General features: G+C 38.7%; 1 protein-coding gene across 2 annotated transcripts; it reads right to left on the bottom strand.

Annotated features, from left to right (window-relative positions):
• Positions 1-109: 109 nt before the first annotated feature.
• On the bottom strand, positions 110-17245 carry chrm3b (cholinergic receptor, muscarinic 3b). 2 transcript variants are annotated; one of them, XM_067510837.1, is made up of 6 exons: positions 17013-17245; positions 13440-13511; positions 13026-13186; positions 10348-10643; positions 3143-3909; positions 110-2789 (listed from the first exon to the last, which is right to left on the bottom strand). In XM_067510837.1, exons 2-6 carry the CDS (start codon positions 13492-13494, stop codon positions 2293-2295), a joined length of 1776 nt encoding a protein of 591 aa, XP_067366938.1. In that variant the 5' UTR covers positions 13495-13511; positions 17013-17245; the 3' UTR covers positions 110-2292. The 2 variants fall into 2 exon arrangements, with proteins under 2 accessions (XP_067366938.1, XP_067366939.1); XM_067510838.1 differs by having other exon boundaries at positions 113-2789; positions 3188-3909; positions 17013-17221.
• Positions 17246-21911: the final 4666 nt, after the last annotated feature.

Here is a 21911-nt window from a genome sequence, read left to right as displayed (position 1 = left end):
TGTCAGGTACGATAGATGTATAACTTATATCCTTTTCTTTAAAGACTTTAGAGTTGTCAGAGCTTTTACGTTTAAGTTAACATAAATAATGTGTAGTCATGTTTATTCACACCATTTTGTGCAGTTGCCTCCTGTCATAAGTATCATGTGCATAGTATTAATCTCAACAGTAAAAGTCCAGTAAGTCAATACTTTTATCTTGAAACCTCTTGATGGTGCAATTGCACCAATGTTACAGTAACACAATAGTGTTGCACTAGTAAAACCCAATACATCTTTGCTTCGTTAACAACATATCCCATAATTACACAGAAATATCTTAATGGTTACCCATTTTATTTTATTGCTATTCAATTCATGTATACTGTTCATGTGATATGAACATCAGTGCAAACATAAAAATCTTGTACAAAATTAAGTTGCACACATAAATAAACACCACAGCAATTTAAAAATACCAAAAACGAAATATATCCCCATGTTATTGTCATGTGGCTCACACATCCAGTTTGGAAGAGTGTGTGTAAGACAGTGTTGGTGGGATTTCATTTTGACATTTGTAGAAAAATCTATACAGGAAACAAAGCACTGAAGAAGGACATTTAATTTGTAGGATATACAAAGGGGGGATGGGGTGGAGGGGACTGTGTGTCCATTGGTTTGTGACAGATTTTACTTATTTGGGTTGTCGCTCAACCTGAACCAAACTTGCCCAGAATAAAACTTGTTTATATGCATGTCAGACTGTGCTGTTTATGTATACTTTTCCTTTGCTTTTTGTTATAATGATTCCTTGGGGGTATTGTACTTGCTATTTTTAAGATTTTGAAAATCCGTGACTAACTGACAAAAACTGACAATAGCTGTGCATATACACAGTAAGCAACCTATAGTGTGATATGAGTTTTGAGTTAAGATTAGGTATTGTGTCCAAACCACAAGCAGATCCAAACAGAATGTTAATTAAGGGACAATACACACAGGATTTCACAACAAGACACAGCAAGGCAGGTTATGAAAAACATTGTGACATTGAATCAGACTGTAGTAAAATATTTTAGTTATTACCAGTTATACCTAGCAAAAATGAACAACTAATGAACTACTTTTAGATCGGTGAACATTGGGTAAATATTACAAACAACCCCTAAAAAAAGAGACAAAAGAGTATATAACATAGTTCTCATTCTGTGTGTTTTTTGTTTTATTCTATGTGAAAAACAATCATTCACAAACCATAAAGTTATTACCAAAAGAAGGTAATTAAATAAACCACATTAAAAAAAAGAAAACAGGGACAATAAAAAGCAAAACTGACATATTTAAGATAAACTCTAAATTGTCTGTTATTAATACCAGAAATTGTGGATTCAAACTCAAATCTGTGGGATGACACCTGTCATCTCCTAACATTCACTGGAACATAATGATACTTTTATTATGTTCCAGAGAACAATAGTTGCATAGGATGCAATGGAGGCTTGGTTTCAGCAGTACTGGGTGTATGCATGTGAAGGGTGGCACCAGTTTAAAGACCCCAGAGTTGTTTAAAGACGTTTGAATTTTTTGCATTGCCCAATTTTCATGCAGAATTTTCTAATTTTGAGATTATGAGAAAATTGCCTTGCAATTGCCAGTTGAGTTAGGGTGACACCTATATTGGGTTTGTTGGAATATCCTAAATTTAAATTGTTTATCTTCTGAATTGATGATTATTCTTGGTATCTGGGAAGATTCTCCTTCATTGTGCTATTCAGTGGCCACGTCTGTGTTCTTTAAGAACTTGAAGCAAGTCCAGTTACGATTGTCACTGTCATGTCATGTGAATCTGTCCATCAGATTTTCATAATTATGATCATTGTTATGTACCATGTTAATGTTGGCCTAATGGTATTATTACACAAAGGCAAAGGTTCACAAAAATGTAATAAGTTATACTCTAAGGAGCATGTAAGTTCAGCAATTAGTATGAAATCAGTAGTGGCCCATTTGACATGTTTGACCTCATTCTGCAATGGAAGGTTCAAGGGGTCATTAAGGTTAAAAGGAATGATCCTTTAGTGACCGGTAATATCCATTCTAATACTGTTCAGAAGCTGTCAGACAGTTGTTGTTTTTTTTACAGACTGACAGAGTGGCTTTAAGTTCCTCTGGCGCTTCTTAAAACTTGAGTGATCAAAATTGAATTCATCATCTTTCCTCTGGGAGATGAGACATGTATTGAGCTTCTCAACCCTGAACATGGATCAGGAAATGCATTTTTAAACAAAGACCCAATAATAACTTTGCCCTCTACACTGGGTCTTTCTTCCGGAAAGCCACTGCCTGTCTCTGATGAAAATGATGCTTGTTCTTCCTTTGATTCCACTGGCACATCAAAATATCCCTGAATGTTGTTCTGAAGGTCTTGTTACAAAGGGCGTAGCACATGGGGTTGACTGTGCTGTTTACATAGCACAACCAGTAGCCCAGAGCCCAAAGAGTTGCAGGAATACAGTCCTTACAGAAAGTGTTGACCAATACCATGATATTATAGGGTAACCATGTCATAATGAAGGCAAACAGGATGGCACTGAGGGTCCTTGCTGCTTTCTTCTCATTTGCCTTTTTTTCATTCTTGCGCTTGTTGAGCTCTGTTCTGGCCTTAGAGGCAAAACGTTTGGCCATAGCTGCATCTTTCATAGAGATGCCTGCAGGCCATTGGTCCAAAGGTAATGAGGTAATTGGGCTCGATTGTGATGATGGTTGCTTATTCCCGTTTTTCTTCGCCTTTTTACATTTCTTACCATCTAAATACAGTAGATAGATACATACAGTATATTAATAGACAGACAGATAGACAAAGACACAGAAAGATACATAAATACAGTGTATGTTTGTGTTATTTATATCAGTGTTCGAATTACAGGGGATCCAAATGAGACCCAATCCTCCCAAAGTGTTTGAATATTATTAATGGACTTGATGTCAAATCAGTGATTCTCAATATCCAGGTAGAGCTCACAATGAAGAAAAACTCATTATTAATAAAAACATAGTTATGAAACTAGAAACAGGACTAAATGTATTGATATACCGTGAGGTTCGTTGTTGTAATGAGAAAAGAGAAAGTCCCACCAAAAACCCACAGTGTAATTCGAACCTTGATTTTTATAGAACAAAAATGGCCATTGTAGAATTCTCCAACCTGTTGGAGACTTTGATTGGTCTGCACCATCAGCTTCCTCCTCTGAGCGATCAACATCATTGTTGTTAAAGCTATCGCAGCTGCTCTGCTCTGCCTCACCAACTACAGCTGTAATGATGACAGACTTTTCTGATGCATGGTGACCTGGACGCAATGACACAATATGGAAGCAGCACTTGCCACATCTTCCTTCCCTTCCTTTTTCTCCTGGCTTGCTGGCATCGTCATTGTTGTACTTTTCTGAATCCTGCTGATTTAATTCATAACTGCTACAGCTTTGGGAGCTCATATGGCGCAGCATGGCTGACGAGTTCTTCTGGTTATTGGTTGCACCTTCTCCACCAGCTCTTCCACTGCTGCTTCCTGGAGTACTCCCCTGAACCTGGCTTGGGCTGTTGCTTGACCCAGATCCCTTTAGACCCTGAACATCTTTAGCTCGTTTCTCTGTTTCTTGATAGATCTTCCAAAACAGGAAGGCCATAATAGTCACGGGCAAGTAGAATGCAGCAATAGCAGTGCAGAAAGTAATGATGGGTTCAGACAGGAACTGGATGTAGCACTCATTAGCTTTAACAGTCCGCTCACCCACAATGTACTGCCAGAACAGAATAGCTGGGGCCCACAGAATAAAAGAGATGGACCAGGCCAATCCAATCATTGTCATGGCACGCTTGGTTGTACGCTTGGCCCGGTAGGTCAAAGGTCTGGTCACAGAGAAGTACCTAAGAGGAAACAGATGGTACTTAAGCTTTTTACAAAGTTCTGTGGGTTTAGCCATACTTTGAGAAACTTTTTTGTTGAAACTGTTTGTGAACGTGTTTGTGAAATTACTGTTTTTAAACTTGTATTGTAGAATAAGTCCGTTATCGGCTAAGTTGATTAATAAATACAATAAATGTTTAATATTTGTCATACAAAGATCTCTGGAGTAATCGTTGGACCATCAGAGTAAACACGTGGATTACTACTCAGTGACTAATGGAAGGAGAAATTGATCCAGCTAAAGTGGAAAAACGATTTAAGTCTTAAGCCCATGGAGAATGCTTTGCAAAGTCTAATAGACAAAAGAAAGGTCAAGTTGGACAAGCTGGCTACTAAATAGTTTTATCAACAAAATAGAGACTCAAGAAAAATTAATGGCACTGTAGCAGTTTCCATGTTTTCTGCATAAATCAAGATGTTAATTTGCATATAGTTGGAAAGGTTTACAGAGTCATTTCAAATACTTTAGATATTAGTTTGCTTACTTTAGATATAGTTTCATCTATAAATTGAGATAATTTGGTACTGTGGCTCCATAGAACCCAGCCATTGGCATTACAGAATGATCCATAAGGTTAATAAAAGGCCTAGATTAACACCCTGATTTGAAGGGTATCAGCCAACCAGGGTTTCCTCTGTTTTTTGTTGGTGTTGTGTATTGTAAGGTTAATCAAATTAAGTAGCATAAGCATGTGTACTTATCATATGGCTTTGATTTTTGCCTTTGTAGTTTACCCTTTCAGTCCAGTTGTCAAGGAAACAATGCTTAGGAATGGTTGTTACAAGAGAGTTCAGTTTAGCTCTGCTATTGAAACGAACAGATGTGGACTACAAGAGACAGTAACTGGAACAACGGAACTGACTACAAGGAAGTGCCGACAGCAACAAGGTTAAGTGAAAGGTTCAATGTGTAGCTGTGGAGGCACACGGTTTCTGTGGGTTAAGCCATACTTTGAGAAACTTATTTGTTGAATCTGTTTGTGAACGTGTTCGTGAAATTACTGTTCGTAAACTTTTATTGTAGAATTAGTCCGTTATCGGCTAAGTTGAGAAACGAATACAATAAATGTTGAATGTTCGTCATAAAACGATCTCTGGAGTAGAGTAATTAAACTATCAGATTTGTTGAAGATCGCCTCTACATTAGTAAGAAACCATCTCTACACGGACTAAACACGTGGATTACTACTCAGCGAATAATGGAAGGAGAAATGATCCAGCTAAAGTGGAAAAACAACAGGCAAGGCCAAGTCTTAAGTCTTGTGGAGAATGCTGTGCAAAGTCTGATAGACACAAGAAATGTCAAGTTGGACCAGCTGGCAAAACAAAGGAGCAAGATACACTGTTTAACAGAGGATAACTACTGCGTGGAAACTAAACTGTTGAAAGAGTTCAAGCAACTGTTTGGTGAGTTTTGTGATATAAATACCTTAGTCAAAGAAATATTCCATGAGCTTAATTCTGGAGGATATGAATAGTGACCAGCAATGCTGAATTGAACCAAGGACAAGGTTAGTCAGAGCATTTTGTGACGATGTTGCCCTTTGGTTTAAAGAAACACATCAGCGCATTGAGAAAGCAAATAAGGCAAATGATGGCATAAGTCCTGAAGACGTCCCGAAGCATGTCTGTGGTGTCCTCAAGGGGAACCAGGAAATCCAAAACAAGTCCTGTTCGCTCTGTAGCATCTTCAGCTTCAAAGGTATGCCTTAAAATTGAACTAGAAAGAGCGGCTTTGTTAACGAATTTTGGACTATTCAGGCAAAGACACGATCTAGAACAGGGGTTTGCAACACGTCGCTCGCCAGCTACCAGTAGCTTGTAACCACTTTCCAGGTAGTTAGCCAAAAGGGTTAATGAATACTATAGAAATTTGAAAACTTGATTAGTTAAATTTAATTGTCACTCTGCAAATAAACTTACATGTATATCCAATCAAATTCATAAGTGTCACGTGTCCAGACAGCAACTGAAATGAGACGCGCATGCACAAAGCTACCGCTGGTACCCATGAGCAGTAAGAGAATACAATAAATGCAAAAATATAAACAAAAATATTTTTTGTCATGTTTTTAATGCAAAATGTGAGTTGTGGACCATTTTGAAAGGTTCACAAAAACAGCAAACAACATCAATTTGGGTCGAAATGTTACAACACATAAGTAGCCATTTTCCTTTCTTAAAAGTAGCTCTCAAGGGGAAAATGGTCAGAGACCCCTTATCTAGAAGAACAAGAAGCTAAGCTTAGGGTACAAGATGCTAAGCGTAAGGCAGAAAGGGAGCAGCAGAAGGCTAAGCTTCGAGCAGAAGAGGAGACGATTAGAACAAAAACCAGCTAACGCTCAAATTCAGATCTTAAGGAAACATGGATGCTCAATGGTTTCATGTGGCTCAAACATCAGCAATGACAGACAACAAATCCAAGGGATAAAGAACCTGTCAATACAGCTGGACAGTGTGAAGAAGAAAGAAATGAATCTATTATGGACATTCCAATGTGATTTCTAAGGAAGTGCTATCAGCCAGCTTCAAAAGGAGTCAGGGTCAAAAGGTCAACATTCTTTGTTTTGGGATAATCAGTTTCAGAAGGATACTACTGAAATTCTGGATAAACACCAAAGGGTTTTTACTCTACCTCCTCAAAATATTCCTAACTTTAGTGGAGATCCTCTGTATTATAGACTCTTCATCAAAGCATGTGAACACAAGGTGGAGAGTAAAACTAGGGATGACAGTGATTGGCTATTTTTTGGAGCAGTATACATGCAGACAACCTGGGGTGGCTGTAACTCAGTTGGTAAGGCAGTCGTCCATTGACCACAGGGTCAGTGGTTCCATCCCCGGTCCCGCCTATATGTCGTAGTGTCTTTGGGCAAGACACTTAACCCCTAACAGCCCATTCCCATCCCCAGCTGTGCAGTGCCAGTCCAAGCCCGCCAGAAATTGGGGAGGGTTTTGAAGGGTATCTTGCGTAAAAACTGCCAAATCAGCACGCAGACAATTATCTGCTGTGATGACCCTGAACTCACAGGATAAGTTGAAAGGACAAAAAACCCCGAAACAAATAAAAGCGGACAACCTACGGGGTGCTGTGAAGTTGCTTTCATATGGAATCAATCCAAGGCAAACAATTAAGGCTGAGGATAGTGAAGCGCACAACTCATTCGCTCTTCTCCTGACCAGTTGTGTAAATTGCAATGGTCAATTTGGAATATATGTAAGAGCTTAATGCTGCATCCAGCATACAAGGGTTTCTTTCTAAGCTTCCATACGAGTTGAAATCAGGGTGGAGGAAGGTGGCTTATGGCATTTATAAGAAACACGAGCGTAAGGCTAATTTTGAAGATGTAGTCGAGTTTTTAAATGAGGAATCCCAGGTCACACTGCACCCTTACTATGGGGACATAATAGACAAACCTAAAGAGCACATAAGGTGTCCTTCAAGTATCAAGCCAGGGAGGGCAGGTGGCAGTAAAAAGAGCTTCCACACTACTGCAAAGCAATTGAATACTCAAAAAGATGTAAATATAGAGCCTGGCTCTGACTATAAAAGGCCCTTCTAGTATCATAGAAGCCTCACCTAAGTTTTGTCCTTTTTGCCCTGAGAACATACCTTTGAACACTGTAAAAAAAACTCCACAATTCTTCTCACTATGACAAAATAGACTTTCTCAAGAGCAAAGGCTTATGAAACCAGAACATATGAGTAAGTGCTGTCAGGAGGAAGTAAACTACCAGATCTGCTCAGGGACGCACCCTACCTGTAGGCTGCATATAAAGGTTAAGCCTAACATACCTGTTAAGGAGAAGCAGTCGGTGGATGGTGATCATCAGTGGATTTGTAAACAGCAGACGTAATCAACACTTCGATACTGGGCCTGGGAGCACAGAGGGCATTCTTGCCATAGTTTCAGTCCAAGTGAAAGCAAAAAAGGGCAACAAAGTAATTACTTCGTATGCATTCTTGGATTCTGGCAGCACAGCTACATTTTGCAAAGATAAACTTGATGAGCTGAATTTACATGGGAAAAAGGTTAGCCACCTTCTCCTTATAACTATGTGGGAAAACAAGGTTGTGGCTAGTAACATGGTAACAAAGTTGGAAGTAAGCCACCTGGAATCAAATAACTTCATAGAGCTAAATGAGGTTTCTTCACAAAAGGATATTCCAGTGAGCAAGGACAAGAAGACGTAGATAAGTGGCTGCTTCTTAAAGGCGTCACTCATCAGTGCAGAAATAGGACTGTTGAGTTACGAAGTTACATTTACATTTAGTAATTTAGCAGACGCTTTTTTACAAAGCAACTTACAAGTCAGGTACAAGACAAGCCAAGGCAACAGAACCAAAGGAAATCATTCCTAGCATCAACAATGGGCCTCATGCAGTCAGAACTATGCTAGGATGGACGGTCAATGGGCCACTGAAAGAAGGTGGTTGTAACAGAACCAAAAATGCAAGTAATGTAAGTAAAATGCAAGTAATGCAAGTTGCATCAAATTGTAAATCAGGTAAAGGTCCTGTCAGACGAGCCTGACCTACTTAGATTCTTGTGATGCCCAGGATGGTGACACTAGTTAGCTGATGGCAGAATACAGGATGGAGGCGCATCTGTTTGGAGCCACTTCATCGCCTAGTTTTGCTAGCTATGCTCTCAGGTGATGTGCAGAAGACAACAAACATCTGTTTGATGGCTGCACACAAAGTACGGTGCTGCAAAATTTTTACGTTAATGGCTGTCTAAAATCAGCTGAGATTGTTGAAAAAGGAGTCTCAGCTGACCACAGTTTGAAGACTGTATGTCAGATTGGGCGCTGTCACAGTTAATGTTCTTGCGGCTGAAGAAAGCACAGATATAATGCAAAGGTTGATAGAGTACTATTCTCCTCATATCAAAAGATATGCTTCTAACTTCATCCAGAAAGAGAAAGGAGCTATTAGAAAATATTGTCCAAGATATTCAGCTTCAAAGAAAGATGCTGAACCACAAAGAAAGAAAAAAAAACCTAGCTGTGAATGAGCTCCAGGAAGCAGAGGCAGAACCATTTCATCACTGCCAGTGGAATAATTTTCAGGAGGAAATTACAGGAGGAAATTATAGCTCTGCTAAAGGAAGAGCCAGTGAAATGGAGCAGCCACATACATAGACTTAACCCAGTGCTTCAAGATGGAATTCTTCGTGTAGGTGGAAGGTCCAGCCGAGCTGCTATGCCTGAGCAATATAAACACCCTGCTATTCTGGCTAAAATCATCTAAGCTTATACTGCAGGACATCCATGAAAGGATAGGCATGGTGGTCGTAACCATGTCTTGTCTACTTTACGTCAACGATACTGGACACCAAATGTAATCACAGCAATCAGAAAGATTCTATCTAAGTGTGGAACCTGTCGAAGATTACATGGAGCAACTGGCCGACAACAAATGGCAGACCTCCCATTTAGCAGAGTATCATCTGATGAACCACCATTTACTAGAACAGGTGTTGATTGTTTTGGTCCCTTTAATATTAAACGAGGAAGAACAACTGTTTTTGAATGTGTTAGTCCATTATCGGCTAAGTTGAGAAACAAATCCAATAAATGTTCAACGTTCGTCATGCAACAATCTCTGGAGTGAAGTAATTGTTGAACCACCTGGAATCAAATAACTTCATAGAGCTAAATGAGGTTTCTTCACGTAGGTAAGTGGCTGCATTTTAAAAGCGTGCAATTACTCATCAGTGCAGAAATAGGACTGTTGATTGGAACTACAGTTAGTCGTAGTTTACTTGAAGCAACTGGCGGGTAACAAATGGCAGACCACCCACTTAGCAGAGTATTACCTGATGAATCACCATTTACTAGAACAGGTGTTGATTGCTTTGGTTCCTTTAATATTAAATGAGGAAGAATAACTGTTTGGGAATGTGTTAGTCCATTATCGGTTAAGTTGAGAAACAATTCCAATAAATGTTTAATGTTCGTCATACAACGATCTCTGGAGTGAAGTAATTGTTGAGCCACCTGGAATCCAATAACTTCATAGATACGGACAAGATGGCCTCTACATGAAGGATTTCACATTCCAACATTTAAACATCCAGAGGCTGCTTTGATGCCTCTTGACCTGGACTGTCTGTTTCCAGTTCCTAAGTTTATCAAAGTATCCTACACAACAACATCAGGGTGGCTATCTTAAGGTTGAGTTATTAAACATTATCACTTTGCGTTAATGGTTGTGTTCAACAAAAGCATGAAAAATCTAACTTTTTGTTTTTTTATCAGCTTAGAATTATTTTTTTGATATGTGTAACTTTGGTTAAGATCTAATCATTATCATTTTATATCAGAATACCAGCTAATTGCAAACAGTGCCATTACTTTTTTATGATTGAATGTAAGAAATTGCATTAATTTACCTGTCAAAGCTGATAACAAGTAGGTTCATGACCGAGGCGTTACTGGCCACATAGTCAATTGCAAGCCACAAGTCACAAACCACTGGCCCCAGCGCCCACTGGTTCATGATGATGTAGGTGGTATACAGGTTCATTGACAATGTGCCAATGGTTAGGTCAGCAAGTGCCAGGCTAAGGAGGTAGTAGTTGTTCACTGTCTTCAGTGCCTTATTAATCTTGAATGACACTAACACTAGGATGTTGCCAACAACAGTGGCCAGAGAAAGGGATCCAGTGAGGAAGACAATTATGATGACCTGAGGATGAAAAACAAAAAAAAAGAGTGATTAACTGCCTTATAAGTCATAGGAGGCTACTTTCATAAGAGGGATTTTTCTTAAAACTCAAAATGCTTTTGAGGAAAAAATGATACTGTCCAGGGACAGTGGAGGTTCAGTCTTGAAGCTTTAGCCAATTCTAACTTATATTATCTGTATTGGATGGATTTTGGTAAATTCAGTTAATGCTGTGCTGATACTATTATGCGCAATAAAAAATTTTTTTTACCATTGGCAGAAGCAGAGTTCAAAAAGTCCTACTAGTGAATTTCAAGCTCTGGACATGTCTGATGACTGGACTTTCTGATGAATAAAGATGTCCTTGTACACTTTCCCAAGTACCCTCCTACCCTTCATCTTCCTCACCACCAGAGTAATTTTACACACATCTACACTACACTCTCCCTTACCAATACTTTGCAGTCACTGATCTCTATCAGATTACAAACGTCTACACAAGACTTAGTCCACCTAAGTGCTTCTACCTCTGCTTTTATATGTCACCAATTGTTCCTGCCTCTTCTGGAAGAAAGTGTTCACTAAAGCCATTTCCATCCTCTTTGCAAAGGCTACCTCATCTTTTCATTTGCATTCCTGTCCTGAAGACCATCACATTCTCATCACCTCTGTTCCCTTCACCTACCTAAATCTGCACCAATCACCACTCTCACACCTTTGGGGATGCTCTGCATCACTTAATCTAACTCAGAATTTCTCTTCTGACTCACATCCTACCTGTGGGGCATAACCACTAACAACATTGAACATCACGACGCCTTCAATTTCCAGCTTCGGAGTCATTAACCTGTCGGATACTCTTTTCAAAACATTGCTCAGAAACATTCCACTTTCAGGATAACTCCTACTCCATTTCTCTTCCTATCAAACCCATGGTAAAACAACTTGAACCCTGCTACTAAGCTCCGCGCCTTGCTACCTTCCACCTGGTCTCCTGGACACACAGTGCATCCACCTTCCTTCTCTGCATTAAGTCAACCAACTCTCTAGTCTTCCATGTCATAGTCCCAACATTCAAAATCCCTACTTTCAGTCCTACATTCTTGGCTTTCCTCTTCTCTCTCTGCCTATGGACACTCCTTCCCCTTCTTCTTCTTCGACCAACAGTAGCCCAATTTCCGACAGCACCTGAAGGTCAAAAGCACTGGTGGCCGTCGTGGTTAACCTGGGCCCTAACTGATCCAGTTTGGAAGTCAAATTCAGTGTGGAAGTCATGATGTGCATGTTTAATTTGGTATGTGTATTACATCGGAGGCCCTTCCTGTCACAACCCTCTGCATTTATCCAGATTTGGGACTGGCACAAGAAGACACTGGCTTGTGCCTGCTTGTGGTTGCTTGTAGGTAGTGCTCTGAACAATTACTATACTATTACTATACAATTATTTTTTTACGTTCTGCCACAGAGAACTTAGGATGGAGTTAAAAATCAAGTGCTATTAAAGTTACTATACGTGTACATTAGGTGTCCTACAAGAGGACATCTTCTGGGTTCTTGTCACAATCTATTTTAAAAAATCTAAAGTAGATTCTGCCACTCCTGTTAAGAGTCATGTTGACAGAGAACCATTTACACTCACATTCACACCTAAGGGCAATTTAGAGTCACCAACCTAACATGCACGTTTTTGAGCTGTGGGAAAAAAACAAGCATGGGGATAAGATGCAAACTCCACAGAGAAAGGCTGCAGCCAGATGTTAGACAGCAGTCTTAACCACTCCATCGCCCAAAACGATAATTATTTATTTCATATTGATACTGATGATTGCTAATATATCCTTTTAATAAGTTAGCAAGAAATGATTCACACACATTCAGTATGATTGTTGGATTTTAGGAATACTATTTATTATTATTAGGCTTCATGTAATATTTCTTAGAAAGCTCCAGTGGGTATATGTTTATTCAAATTTTAAATTATGTGTTTCAGTTTAAAGCCAATATGATGCATGCAGATCCAACCCCACAACAGTCTATAATCTCTTAATTTCACTATTACAAATGTAAAATTAGCTTTGAATATTTGCCATAAATATCTGTGATATCTGTGAATACTCAATAATACCTCAATAATTTGGACAAGGCTCATAGATGCAAAGTTTGTCTTGGAGCACCAACTACTGTATAAGAAACTGTTTCCAATGAACTAAAAATTCCTTGGAACATTAGAGCAGCAATGTGAAGGACTGAATGGCAGTGTATCCATGTTTGATAAATTATACGTGTATAAAACAAAATGTTCAATAAGGGGCTGTTGAGGGGTTATACAATGTCACCAGCAAGCTTGATTACAACTGTAAAGTTTGAATTGAGTTAAAAAACAACAACACAGATTTATGTTACCTGCCAGATAGTATGTCCTCCCAGTGGATCAAACTCTTCTAACGTCATGTTAAGTAGTGACTCTGTAAAGTTTCCTCCCTGAGTCGAGACATGACTGATGTTATGCTGTTTCCAAACTTCAACACTGTCAAATAATATGGCCAACTCCTGGTGGGAGCCACCTAATGATTTGGGGGAAAAATACACATCTGTTATTAAAGCCACATCTCAGATTGCATCCTGTGTAGAAGGATATAATAAAAAATGCAACAAATGTGGATATTCCAGAATCACAGAAGTCTCTAAATTCTAAATTAAAGAAGTCTCTAAATTCTCTCTCTAAAAGTCTCTAAACCACTCGGTTGTTTTAATGTTGTGGTTGTTGTGTATATGTGTAAAATTTATAGCATGAGCTGATAAGGTGATCTCTCATACCAGAAGAATTGTTGGTATGGAAGTGAATGGGAGTATAACTGGAAGTCAGGTTCATGATGGATCAATGCACACCTGGAAGAAAAAGGAAAAAAAGGAAAAAGTGTGTTGCATGATTATTTATTCAGTTTGCAAAATATATGGAACAAAAGTGGTTATTTGGAATATGGAGTTGTTATTTTAGCCAGTGGCACCACTGCATTGGAACTAGACCTATCATTTACTGCTACAGAATCCCCAACCCTTCCACAACTTCTTCCATTTTGTCAATATTTGCAATTGTTCAACCTTTTTCACATTTAATATTTTTCTTAAAACTCGCATAACATAAACATAAACTCGCATGTGATTTCTGCCATGAGAAATGGCTTAGCATAGTAATAATGTTAACAATGCTGTGTGGAAAACATCCCATCAGGCTTCAGTCCACAGCTTCCATTGCATTGCTGATTCTGGCATAGATTAGCATAGCCTGTAAAGAACAGATGACATTACTAATACAGGCTGTACTAATTAACGCCAGAACCATCATATCTTCTCAGACCTTTTTTTCAGTGAGTGCCTTTATCTCCTGTATATTTCTGATAGAGTGCGTGTTTAGCAGTCGAAAGCTTTAATACAGATTGTGGTAATATTATAGCTACACTATTATCAATAAAACACATTAAACTGAACACAGAAAGCCTAAGAAATAAACAACAAAATACACAACAAATCCAATCAATTCCATGTAATCATGTATCCTCTGGAAATAAATAAACAATGGGTAATTAAGGGGTAAATGAGTTTTGTAATTCCTAGTAAGTTAAACTGTTGTTAAACTCTGGACAGACGTCTAATAATGATCCTAAATTATAGGTCTTTTTTTTTCAGTGTAACATTCCACTAAAAAAGTTATTAAGTCGCCATAATTGGTGCTCCTTTCCAGACCGAGCTGTGAGGAGATCTTTCTTAAAACTATTTTAGTGTAAGTGATGGGGGACAAAAATCCACAGCACTCTGTCAGTGTACAAAATACCTTGTAAAGCTCAGCCAAAGACAATATGAGACTTCAGCAGACTGCAGTAGACAAATGAAGTGGATCTTCCAGTCACAGCCTTTTGATATGTCAAAGTTTCATTTACATTCCTTAATTTGACAATTTATACATACAAATCAACAAAAAGGTTTAGTTTTTTATACTATCACTATAAATTCTGATTAGTTGACCTTACTTAAAAAATGCATGCAAACCGATTGCCTTGCAAAAGCCAAGTAAGCTGGAAAAGGAATTGTATTTCTATTTAAAAATGCTTATTAAGAGTAGTATACTTACAATTTAGCTTACACAACTAAAAAAACTGTGTACAGTACTTATAGACACTTTAAACGCCGTCTGATTTAACTGCTAAAACCATGCAAACCCATTGCCTTGAAAAACAAGTAAAATTTACTTGACTAACTTTAGTAACTCTAGTATTTCAAACTGTCAAACTGACTTTCTACTTTTGTTACATTTTCTTCATTCATGGTTTGTTAACCAGGAACAACCCCCCCCAAAAAAGACAGACAATACTATTGTAGCAATACAACATTATACCACAACATAATACTGTTATATACTATCCTACTAAAGTGATAGACGCCCAACCTTCCAGCCATTCCATCTAAGTATGTTTCTTTTGTCAATTAGCCGTAAATACCTCTTGTTCAGATTGGTCCCACAATTGTGTCAAATGTTCTTCACACTGTACTGCATAAATGGTATATATATTTTACATGTAGCAGTCCACCTTTGTAATCCTACATCTGTCCTTAGCAAAGAAAAAGGTCAATAATCCACTGCACTGGGTTTAGGAATTGCACCAGGAGGCTTTGATCTCATTAATACTTACCGTTATGACCCTGTTAATACCTTTCTAAAAGCATCATAGTAGACCAAGCACATTTTTGTGAATTGCTGTCCCCCACTGTTTAAGTAGTGTCATTGCCTCATTTGTTGTATTGATGTACTGTATTTGATTAATTAGCGTCACTCAAAAAAAAAAAAAAAAGAGTAAAGGGTATTTTTCCCCCCTGCAATTACCTCAAACTTGAAGAAGTGTATTTTTGATAACAGTAAAGTTAACAACAAAAAAAATCTAAGTTAGGATTACTATTGGAATTTACAGTGTGCTATGTCATCAAAGCTGGTGTTTATGTCTGATATTTTTAAGCAAATCTGCAGAAAGTGTTCAAGCAGTAAGTGAATGGGAAACACTCATCAAATACTGAGCACTGGTTTACATGGTTTATCATATAAGACCATGTAGAAGAATTTATATATTGTTGCATAATGTCTGAGTCGATTCTATTTATTTGCAAATATTTAAATTAGTATACAAAACATAAATAAAATAGATAAAAATTGAGTATACATTTTAGCCTAGACTCAATAATAATAAACAAAATCCTGGTGTTAAATGTGACATTTTAGCTCAAGAATCCAAAATAACTTGGTTAAATCGCACAAAGATGACATTAACCTTATTTGTTCTCATAATGGACTAAACCAAACACTTTGTCTATGCATTACTCTAAATTAATAACCAAATATTAGTGTGAACATGCTAAATGCAAAAAACAAGGAACCTATCAAACATACAGTTTCTCACTGTATTTGTAGCTTGTAGCTTGATAATAGACTTTAAAGTAAAAGAATCATGGCACGTTCTTCTCATGCTGAATGCAAATTTACTGTTATTTTTTTTATTTATTTGCTTTGTCCAATATGTGTCATTGTGAATATTTCTATATTTAAAAGTTTCTTGGAACATTTGTCACACTTCATAGGGCACTCACTGAAAATTTAAAATTTAAATCCTGGAGTGTTATTGGTGCATTTATAAGAAATGTTTTATTTTTTATTTTTAAAAAAGCCTTAGATATAGGCAGTAAGTCAAAGTCAATGAATACAATAAAGTTCCTCACCCACCTAGGTTAAAAATATTTTGAGTAGTATGTGGATCAATTATTGTAATAAATACACATATAAAGATGAAGGAACATTTATTTCAAACTTCAGACATTTGTCTTACGGAACTTGTAACACTAGTGTCAAAATATCAAGCACACGATAAAGTGCAACTGCAATAAGTCACTGCATGTAACCAAATAAATAGCAAGAATAATTTTAAACCTGTTATAAACACTGTAAACAAATAAGTGCACTTTCCAAAAATCCAACTTGTAAACACAAACCTTAGTAACGTAATAATGTAATCTTGTTAGAAACCTGCTTTCAAACAAGACAACTCTGATCACCTGTCTAAGTCAATTCCAGTGTAGTCCTGCTTCATGGTACTTTATGAAGCAGTTTGAGAGATGTGAGGGTGATGTTTTTAAAGCCTGTGGAAGTTACCATATATGGCTTCTTCCCTGATAAAGGGTTAAGAGAAATCTAAAGGGATATTTAAGACATCAAGGGTTTAAGAGATGTGTTCATGCATTTTCCTCATCTCTTTCTCTCTCTTTCTAGTTCTTTGACGTTATAGACTACGATTGCTAGTGTCTGTATAAATAAGAATGTGTGCTCCTGAAAAGTGAAAATGTACTTACAGTTCACAGTGTTGAGTATGATGTCCTGCTGGGAAACTCAGCCTTGCTCACACAGTGTGCTTCTCTCTGCTGTGGCTCTGACTGCTCAGTTGGTTTGACAGGAACCTCCTGCTCCGCCTTTGATAACAGCTTTGCTACTGTGTGCAGTGAAACCTCTTACATCCAGACTGTTACAGTACATGACTCCAAGTAATTCTAAATCAAATCAATACTTGCTGTGAGCAGCCAGCACCTTTATAACAGCGCCAGTTCTCTCCAGTGCAGTTTTTCACGGTACACTAAAGATTGAACTAAAGTAAATATAAAAATTTTGTGGTTTTAAGTTAATTCGACTTAGTTTTTTAACTTCAGATGTAACTCTCCAATTCACACCATCTGTTTTTAAGGAAAGCCACTTAGGATGCCTATGATAACAGTTTAGATAGCACTTTTCTCATTTTACCCTCCTCCGTCTTATAGACAATAGACAATAGCTAAGTAAACTAAGTAATTATGAGGATAAGTTAATTAAAATGTAAATAACTAAAACAAAACTATAACTTCAATCCATGTCAGTCATAAGGGTCATAGGCAAGAGGATAATGAAGAAATAAACAAGACAATTAATCAACCACAAAACAAACTACATAGGTCACTCTGCCATTGCAGAAGCTCCTAAAAAACAAGAACAAATAGAGGAACTGTCAGCACTGCGACAAGCCACTATGCTTCTGAAATGCTCCTGGTCTGACTGTGTACGCTGCCAATTGCTTGGTTAGAGGCTACAAGTCACTGGCAGCAGCTTAATGTGATGGTTTTTGATGGTTTCAGTCACGTTTTGCATGGACCACATCAGGTGCTATGTGACTCTATGAGACGCACATTTATCATCTCTAGTGTCCTTGTTGCACTGTATTGGAGTATGACCTGCTTTATGCAGATTTATACTTGTGCCATATTATTTTTTCCCATTTCTTAATGGATTTAACTGTATTGCAATAGATGTTTAATGACTAGAAAATGTACACATCCACCTGACTTTTGCTGTCTTTTGGTTAAGAGTTTTGGTTAAGGGTGAAATAATACAAATTCTGGATAGTAAGAGTCAGGTTTTCCAAGAGTTCAGAGTGTAGGCTGGGGGTAGGATGACGACGAGGATCTGGCAGAGAAGAGACGGGAAGACTGGGCTTAAAAAGTGAGGGGAACAGGTGCAAACGATAAGGGACAACAAAGGTAAAGCTGGGGAAAACAACCAGGCACAGAAAGTGGGGAGAAGGAGCCACAAAATAAAAGTCCAAGGACAGGAAGTGTGTGGGATCATGACATTTGCTTTTCAATACTCTTTTCAGAGTTGATTAGACATTAATGGCTTTCAGGTGTCCTACAACAGAGCCCTGTGAAACTTAATAGTTGTTAAGTTAACTTTGAACATGGAAAATTCATCACTAACATAAAAAGAATTTACCTAACTTAAATCAAGTACCTTTAATCCTAATGACATGTTTTAGTCTGTGTAAATAAATGTTGTGGTGATGTGCACACCTCTCAAATCTCAACAACGTGTTGCGCCAAGCTGAAAAAATAGAAGAATGGAAAAGTCGAACAGCAAATGTAACTGTTCTTACCTGTCTAATATTTATCTATCTTAATAAATTCTATTTCAGTCCTTTCTATTTGAGTCTTTGAGTCCTCCATGTTGTACTCAACAGGAATTAGCCCACAGGAAATGACCTCATGCCATTATGTCAGCGGGTTAAACAATAAATTGTAACAAAATATTTGAACTTATATTTATTACTCTAACACTTTACTAAGTAATGTTTACTACTTAACTACTCTAAAGCCCATTTTTTATTTACTTTAACAAAATAAATGCCTTAAAGGCAACACACTCCTCGCTTGACCTACGTGAGGTCACTGTTGTTTTCAACCTCTACATCAGTTTTAAGGTAATAGTAGGATGACTTCTGTGATTGGCCTTAGAAAGGTTTTTTAAAAGCCTTGGTTAGTTGTTTTCAACTCAACTTTCCTGAAGAGGAAAATCCTTTCCAAGGAATGTGGTTACAACTCTTGCCATAGGCCACCAGTTCCAGGCAACTTGCTTTTCCCTGAGCAGGATCAGAACTCCCACTTCCTATGAGGTTCAGTCCACTTCTGTCTGTACTGCAATGTGGGTAAATATACCCGGCTCCAGCAGACCCAGAACTGGTTTACTAGAGACTGAACGTGTCTCCATTGCTTTCTGTATAAAACCTTGTCTGAGAAGTCTCTAGGAGGAACAGGCACTTCCATTTTCCATCCTCCCATGTGAGAAGCGTGTTGAATTCCCAAGTGCATCCCTGCTCACTTAGGTACTTTTGCATGCCTTTATCCATCCTAAGCTTTTTACATGCTAGTTTGTGCTACAATCAGATCTTAACAATGATGTCAGACAACTGAAACCCCTGACAGCATTTGAAGACAGACCCCCAAAATCCCTAATCCAGCAGCTCTAATAGCTCCTTCTGTCAGGTGTCAACCTTGGTATTTCACCTGTGCATGTTGATGCCATGTGAGATATGACAGTTTTTACGCAGGATTATAGTGTTCTTAACTTCTGCTGTAACTTCACAGTGCTTTAGTCGACCTCCAACACAAATTCAATTGTTCTTCAGGAATGGACCAAGTTTATTCAAAACACAACGTCCTTTGCCTCAGCCAATTCGTCTGGAGTGCGGGGTAAGCTTTGATGACCGACGGATGCGCTGGACCCTATTGTGAATGTACAAATAGAACTTTCTTGATTAATTACAGATATAGCCAAGCACCAAATTGTTGTCGGTGTAGAACTTAATGACATGAAGCTCTAGATCGAGCTCATCTCATATGAGATCTGCCATTTCTACTGCTAAAACAGCTGCACACAGTTCAATTGTTGGGATTGTTGGCTCAGGCTGTGGTGCTAGCTTTGCCTTTCCCATGATGAATCCCACTTCTGATTGACCATTTTCTTGGAGTGGTCTCAAATATGCAATTGCACCAATAGCTTTGGTTGATGCATCTGAGAACATACACAATTCTTTATAAATTGCTGTGCTAAGCAAGGCTTCAGTGTACATGCGTGAGATCTGGAACACTTTTAGGTCTTGAAGTGAATCTCTTCAACGATTTGATCGGCTTACCTTCCAATAGGAGTGTATCCCAGCCAGAGAGCCCTGAAGTAAGTTCTCTGAGGAGAGCTCATCCCTGAATCTTGACAGATGCCAACAAACCCAGGGAATCATAAACAGTGTTGACAGGTGAGAGAACTCCACAACGGGTGAAGGACTTGTTGATGGTAGTCACAGAGTAGGTAAATGTGTCTCCCACAGGAGGCCCATGCTCCTTTGTAGAGGTATGGTTTTTCTACTAAGATCTAAGTCCTTGACTGCTAAAGCACAATCTGCAGGTAAGAAAACCTCCATGACTGCTTGGTGGTATGAAACAAAGTTGTGTAGGTGAAGGTTCAACTCAGCGAGCGAAGCCTGTGTTTGTTGAAGAAAGTCGATTGCCTCATTTTCAGTTGGGACGGATATCAAGCCATCGTTAACATAGAAGTTTTTTCAACAAACTTGACAGTGTCGTCTCCATACTCCTGTGGCTTTCCCTGATGGCTCTTCGCAGCTTGTACATAACGACTGCAGGAGATGGGCTGTTGCCAAAAACATGGACTTTCATCCTGTACTCAATAACTTTATTATTGATGTCTTTTTTCTTTAACCTGGCAGCACTTCCTTTCACACAGCTGAGCCACATTTGGCTTGAGGGAGGAAGCAGTTGAGACCCTCAGTAATGCCTTGAAGATGATCGTTAGTAAGTCTGGACCTGTACTTGGACTTATTGAAGTTCAAGTTTGAGAAAAACTTTTCGCACAAATATGGGCTCACAACATTGGAAAGCTCAGGGGAGCTGGGGGTCAATTCTCTCAAAGATTTCCCAAACTTGTCTGCTTTTCCACTCTCGTCCCTTAACTTGGCTTTGAGGTCAGAGTTGCACTGAAGGTCAATGAGCTCCATTTGAAGCACAGGAGGGGCATCTTGCACATTAAAGAAGAAGGGGTCATGTCTTTCATGATGACATGAACATCATAACATTTGTAGATGGTAGAAAGTACCAGGATAGCGAGCGCAAAAAGGCAACTGCTACCGGGATGTTCATTATAAGCTGGGACAGTGGGAAACCATTATTTATTTATTATATACAAACAATGGGATGCAGCCATGGAGGCATTATTTACTGGCTTTTATTTTCTGAAATAACCCCATGGATTCAGCGGTACGTCATAGCCATCACTGATGTTCCGTTGACTATATAACCGAGGCAGGTAAGACCCTGATGAGGCTCCAGCCTGACTCCAAAGCGGGACGGCGGACGGGAGCAGGCCCTTCGGAGGTCCACTCCCCTCGGTGACATCGTCAACAGAACATCCGTGTTGGTCATTAATTTGCAGATTCGTCATGATAACAAATCGTCCGCATGGAGAGTGGCGATCATGTCACCATCAACTTTCAAATAAATCAGCCCATTTCAAATTATTGAAAAACAAAATACAATCCGCATGACGCCGAATCCAAAGCCAGCCAGATACTGTGATTGGTAGGTTCGTTCAGCTCCAACTTGCGCAAAAAAGGAACCTTCCGCACACAACGCGTTAGAATGCCATTCATGTAAAACTCGCGGGCTGCACTAACATTAAACTTTCATATCATCCTGCGGGCCACAAAATAGCATCTCGCGGCCCGCAATTGGCCCCCGGGCCGCAAGTTTGAGACCCCTGCTGTAGACCTTTTTGTCCAACAGCTTTAAAAAGACAGTGTCCTCAACTAATGGTGCAGGATTGTTGTCGTGCTTTGTTTTAGTGAACACCAACTGTCCCGACTTATTTTCAGTTACTTTTGGTAA

Source organism: Channa argus, chromosome 7 (assembly GCF_033026475.1).
Source record: "Channa argus isolate prfri chromosome 7, Channa argus male v1.0, whole genome shotgun sequence".
Taxonomy (NCBI): domain Eukaryota; kingdom Metazoa; phylum Chordata; class Actinopteri; order Anabantiformes; family Channidae; genus Channa; species Channa argus.
Note: the sequence above shows the minus strand (reverse complement) of the source record. Positions and strands in the feature narration are given on the sequence as shown.

Bases quoted from the DNA above. Each gene is read 5' to 3' on its own strand.
- chrm3b (XM_067510837.1), bottom strand. From the start codon at position 13,494: ATGAACCTGACTTCCAGTTATACTCCCATTCACTTCCATACCAACAAT. The intron at 13,187-13,439 runs GTATGAGAGATC...CCAAATCATTAG, and splicing joins CCATACCAACAATTCTTCTG to GTGGCTCCCACCAGGAGTTG. The intron at 2,790-3,142 runs GTTCGAATTACA...TACTGTATTTAG, and splicing joins TTTGTTCTATAAAAATCAAG to ATGGTAAGAAATGTAAAAAG.